At 34.9% G+C, this 6,000-nt stretch overlaps 1 protein-coding gene across 1 annotated transcript; it reads left to right on the forward strand.

Annotated features, from left to right (window-relative positions):
• The first annotated feature begins 1,592 nt into the window (after window positions 1-1,592).
• uts2b (urotensin 2, beta) lies at window positions 1,593-5,711 on the forward strand. The gene is made up of 4 exons (XM_067387117.1): window positions 1,593-1,836; window positions 3,065-3,190; window positions 5,457-5,500; window positions 5,601-5,711. The coding sequence occupies exons 1-4, from the start codon at window positions 1,731-1,733 to the stop codon at window positions 5,709-5,711; spliced, it is 387 nt and encodes a 128-aa protein (XP_067243218.1). The 5' UTR covers window positions 1,593-1,730.
• The last annotated feature ends 289 nt before the right edge of the window (window positions 5,712-6,000 follow it).

The raw sequence follows: 6,000 nt of genomic DNA on the forward strand, positions 1-6,000 counted from the left end.
GATGGTAGACGGACAAATGACAGACAGACAGACAGACAGACAGACAGACAGACAGACAGACAGACAGACAGACAGACAGACAGACAGACAGACAGACAGACAGACAGACAGACAGACAGACAGACAGACAGATAGATAGATAGATAGATAGATAGATAGGATAAATGATAGATAGATAGATAGATAGATAGATGACAGACAGATAGACAGACAGATAGACAGACAGACAGATAGATAGATAGATAGATAGATAGATAGATAGATGACAGAAAGACAGATAGATGACAGACAGACAGACAGACAGATAGATAGATAGATAGATAGATAGATAGATAGATAGGATAAATGATAGACAGACAGATAGACTCATAGATAGATAGATAGATAGATAGATAGATAGATAGATAGATAGATAGATAGATAGATAGATAGATAGATAGATAGATAGATAGATAGATAGATAGATAGTCATCTATCTATCTGACAGACAGACAGACAGACAGACAGGTAGATAGGATAAATGATAGACAGACAGATAGACTCATAGATAGATAGATAGATAGATAGATAGATAGATAGATAGATAGATAGATAGATAGATAGATAGATAGATGGACAAATGACAGACAGATAGATAGATAGATAGATAGATAGATAGATAGATAGATAGATAGATAGATAGATAGATAGATGGTAGACGGACAAATGACAGACAGATAGATAGATAGATAGATAGATAGATAGATAGATAGATAGATAGATAGATAGATAGATAGATAGATAGGATAAATGATAGACAGACTCATAGATAGATAGATGGCTAGACAGACAGAGACAGATATATAGACAGATAGAGAGAAAGAACGATAAAAAGATAGAACAATGGATTGAGAAAAAGAAGGAAAGAATGATAGAATGATAGATGATATGACGATAAAAAGAATAAGATAGATAGACAGACAGATGGATAGACGGACAGACAGACAAATGGATGGACAGATAGAGATAGATGGATAGACAGATTAATAGACAGACAGACAGATAGATATAAAGATACACAGACAGAGGCAGATAGACAAACAGACAGACCAATGGATGGATGGATGGAGAGAGAGATGTTCTGGTTGCAGAGTCAGCAGTGTGTCCATCAGTGTCCATAAATTACATTGACGCAGCTCTGAGGCCAGAATAACTCTCACCTTTTTTTATTTACACCATTAAGAATATTGGTCACTCTTTCCGTCTGCCATTTCCAATCTGTCCCGTTTCTGAGTCTCTTAAAATAGAAGCAGCGGGGGTCGTAAGGATGATACACTTGAGTAACTGCAGTGGGCATCATGGGAAATAAATCTTAGCAGCCTCTTAAATAAATGAATTAAGCGGGCAATTTGCCTGCTCGACTCCATCCCGCAAGCTCTAACACAAAGTACCGTTTTCCCACCTGCGTCCGGGTGGGATTTATGAACTCGTCTGGATTACATCCCGTGCTGCCCATCCCTGACGCACAGACCCGCGCCTGTCTTTCAGTTTTATTGATCCATTCATTTATCCTCTGTGAATTTACAAGCACAGAATATGCAAAAGGTGGGAGGAGGTCAGTGATGGAGATGGAGGAGATGACATGGCCAGTGATGGAGGGTATATAAGTCCAGGACAGAAGCAGGACGGACACGTTGAGTCGAGATCTCCTGGCTGAAGTCGCACAAGAAAGAGTTTTTGTAAGTGTCATCATGATGTGTAAACTGTTTCTGTTTTTTGCTCTGCTTCTCATCATCCTTGAACCTCTGCTGGGGCATCCGGGTGTCCATCCGGCAGAGATGACCTACGCCAGGCCAGGTGAGTGCTCTCATCTGCTCTCCTTCAGGCTGATTCAACAACCTGAAAGCTTTTTAGGTTCAAATCTCAGGTTTCTTCAGGAAATTGTGCCTACTGTAACTCACTTTGGATAAAAGTATATGTTAAATGACTAGACTGTAAAAAAAAAACAAAAACATTATTTATGGGGGAAAAAAAAGACTTCATGTGCTAAAATATAAAAAAACAGTATGTAACAATATATAATGCGGTCAGATTTGATCTTTTCAAACTAAATTAATACTTTTATTCAGAAAGGATCCATTAAATTGTTCAAAAGTCTCAGATTTAAGCCTATTTATCAAATAATCATGGAAAAAAATGCATCATGGTTTTCACAAAAAAAATTAAGCAATGTTTTCAATAATAAGCAAGTATATTGTAAGTTTTTAAAAAATATGTTTCCAATTGATTATAATCAGAAATGTTTCTTGAGCAACGAATCAGCATATTAGAATGATTTCTAAAGGATCATGTGACACTGACGAATTCAGCTTTGTTCACAGGAATAAATTCATTTTTTAAAAATATATTCATATAAAAAATATTTAAAAATGTAATAATATTTCACAATATTGCCATTTTTTTACTGCATTTTTTGATCAAATGAATGCAGCCTTGGTGAGCAGAAAAGACTTTTCAAAAATATAAATTTTATCAACCCCCAACTTTTGCATGGTAGTTTATATATATAATATAATATAATATAATATAATATAATATAATATAATATAATATAATATAATATAATATAATATAATATAATATAATATAATATAATATAATATAATATAATATAATATAATATATAATATAATATAATATAATATAATATAATATAATATAATATAATATAATAAATTTAATATAATATAATATAATATAATATAATTTAATATAATATATTTAGTAGTATTTCTTTCATTTAAACCTAGAAATAACACACATATGTTATTTCTAGGTTTAAATTAAAGAAATACTACATTGTCAAATGTTTGCTATAATATATATATATTATAATAATTATATTAAATTAATTATATAGTATATATATATATATCTTAAGGATCAGATCAGGTACAAAAAAAGGTAACAACTGCATGATTTACTAGTCCGAGCAGACAAGATTCACAATCCAACAACTCAGAGCTGCGCATATCATAAACGTTCTTCAAGCCTGAGTTGTGTTCTCTGTCGTATTCATCTGTAGTTCTTGTAGAAGAGGAGCAGGTGGTCAGTCCAGAAGACCTGAGTTACTCGGAACAAGCGTATCTGTCCCAGGGTGCCGCGGGATTCGGTTACCCGTCCCTCATCACTGGAGACATCAGCAGTGATGGTGAGCTGTTGGTTTAAATATGCTCTTTGTTCAAACTTACAGGAAATCCACAGGAAAATTTCATTGCTTAGATTTTGCTCTGTCACAGATGCTTCTCCTGAGGAGAGCTAGTTGGCATACAGTGAGCTCAGATCATCTGATCTTGATGAGAAATGTTTGAGTTCATATTGAAATCCGTATCTTGGCAAATCAGAAAGCAATTTGAGACATTCAGAAACTCCAGCAGAGATACAGGTTACTGGGGTCTTTTTTCATCAGGAGAAATTCATTCATTGAGACACTTTACAATTTAATATGTTAACATGGTTCAGTCATGAGAATTCTCAGGATAGTTTGTAAAACTTTTTTTAATGTAAATAGAATGCATGCGGGTTTAGTCTTGGTCCTGCTGCAAAACAAGACTTCTGCTAAATGCTTGGAACATAAAATGAATGGAAACATATTTCTGCTGCTAGAGTGAGACTCCATAGCATTTCTAGGCAGGTGGAGCTGGGGAGGAGGAGGACAAGAAGAAGAATCTGCATAGTGCACAAAGAGTGCATTCGTTTAGATGCGTCATGGATACGTGAAACTGACTGGCTGAGAATATTACACCGAATTAACCAATCAGAACGCGAACAGAAAATACATAATAAATGTTAATAAATACTAAAATATTTTGCTCATTGTTAGTTCATTACAGGTCACATGAAGGTAAATTTTTCTGGAATAAATTGAAGGGAACTCATTAAGTCAATATGCTCTTTAAATGTAAAAGTCTAGGGAGAAACACATGAGTTTTGTTGGTAACACTTCAGAGTTATATTTTACTGTACCTTCTGATCACACTGCAAAAAAAAAAAGGTTTCTTCATCAGTAGTTTTGAAAATGATTCTTAAAGGAAGATGCATTTACTGGAGATACAAAATGACATAAAATATGAAGTCTATTAATATCTGCCAACAAAGCTCAGAAAATCAACTTAATTCAAATGGAAGTTTTCATAACTCATTGACAGATATTTCCTCTTGTTTTAAGCATTAAAGGGATAGTTCACCCAAAAATGAAAATTTGATGTTTATCTGCTTACCCACAGTGCATCCAAGATGTAGGTAACTTTGTTTCTTCAGTCGAACGCAAATTATGATTTTTAACTGCAACCGCTGCCGTCTGTCAGTCAAATAATAGCAGTAGATGGGAACTTCAACTATAACAGTAAATAAAACTTGCTTAGACAAATCAAAATTAAAACCTACGGCTCGTGAGGACACATTAATGTCCTAAGACACGAAACGATCGGTTTGTGCGAGAAACCGAACAGTATTTATATAATTTTTACCTCTAATACACCACTATGTCCAACTTCGTTCAGCTTCCTGTTAGTGAGGTCAAAAAACGCGTTCTGGTGACGGAAGTGATGTCTCGCCCATATACTTCAATGAGCGCGAGACATCACTTCTGTTGTCAGAGCGCGATCTGACCTCACTAGCCGGAAGCTGAACGAAGTTGGACATAGTGGTGTATTAGAGGTAAAAATTATATAAATACTGTTCGGTTTCTCGCACAAACCGATCGTTTTGTGTCTTAGGACATCAATGTGCCGTCACGAGCCGCAGGGTTTAATTTGGATTTGTTTATGGAAGTTTTTTCGACTCTTATTGTTCAAGTTCCCAATCACTGCTATTATTTGACTGACATACGGCAGCGGTTGCAGTTAAAAATCATAATTTGCGTTCGACTGAAGAAAAAAAGTCACCTACATCTTGGATGCCCTGGGGGTAAGCAGATAAACATCACATTTTCATTTTTGGGTGAACTATCCCTTTAAATAACTTCATTTTGTCCAGTTCTTTAAGATGCCATTTTACATTTGCATCTCAAGTAAATCATCTTGATTTAAGTACATTTAGATATTTGTATTGGAAAACAGGACAAAAATACTGAGGAAGAAAATTTTTTTTAAAATGTTTTTTGCAATGCATGCAAAATTAAATGAGATGACTTTATGAATTTAAGACTTCCTGCTCTGATTTAAGACATCTTTAAGGCCTTTATGTTTAAAGGCATATTAAGACTTTTAAAGAGCTTTTTAAGACCCGCAGAAATCCTGCTTCACGCATTAACTAATGTTAACAAATGAGACCTTACTGTAAAGTGTTACCAAGACATTAAACAGAAAGGGTGTGTTTATTGAAAAGCTTTTCTTATATTGATCCAGCCATTATAGGAACTTAAACACAGATGAGACTGTAACTCACTCTTCTGGCTTTATTCCTCTTCCTCACAGGCCTCAGAACTGCTGGATTTGTCCCGAGTCAAGCTGTAAAAGAAGTGAGTGATTTATTGAAGCCAATGACATCATTCAACATTTTGTCAAGAGAGACAGCGATGAAGTTTGATTTAAATATATTTACTTATGTTTGTCGTTCAGGTCTTGCTGGAAAAGCTGTTGTTGAATCCTCTGAGCCGTTTCCTGGGCGGCAGGAAGCAGTACCGCAAGCGAGGCAGCAACACAGAGTGTTTCTGGAAATACTGTGTCTGAATAAACACTCATGCACTTACATGCTCCTGCATAGCTGAGTGTTCTCATGCGCTTTATGTGTAATTCTCAACACTCGTGCACAAACTTTGTGGGCCTGATGCACTAAATTTGCAAAAAATATATTTATGTTTGTAGGAAAAATAGATGATTATTTATTTGTACATACCTGCTGTTGAGCTTTGATGTAAATAAAGTAAATATGTTTGAGAAAGAAGGGTTTGTTGTGTACACATGAAATACAAAAGTAGATAAATACTGAGAAATATGAGGATCATATCAAAGTCATTGT

This window comes from Chanodichthys erythropterus, chromosome 6, assembly GCF_024489055.1.
Source record: "Chanodichthys erythropterus isolate Z2021 chromosome 6, ASM2448905v1, whole genome shotgun sequence".
NCBI lineage: Eukaryota > Metazoa > Chordata > Actinopteri > Cypriniformes > Xenocyprididae > Chanodichthys > Chanodichthys erythropterus.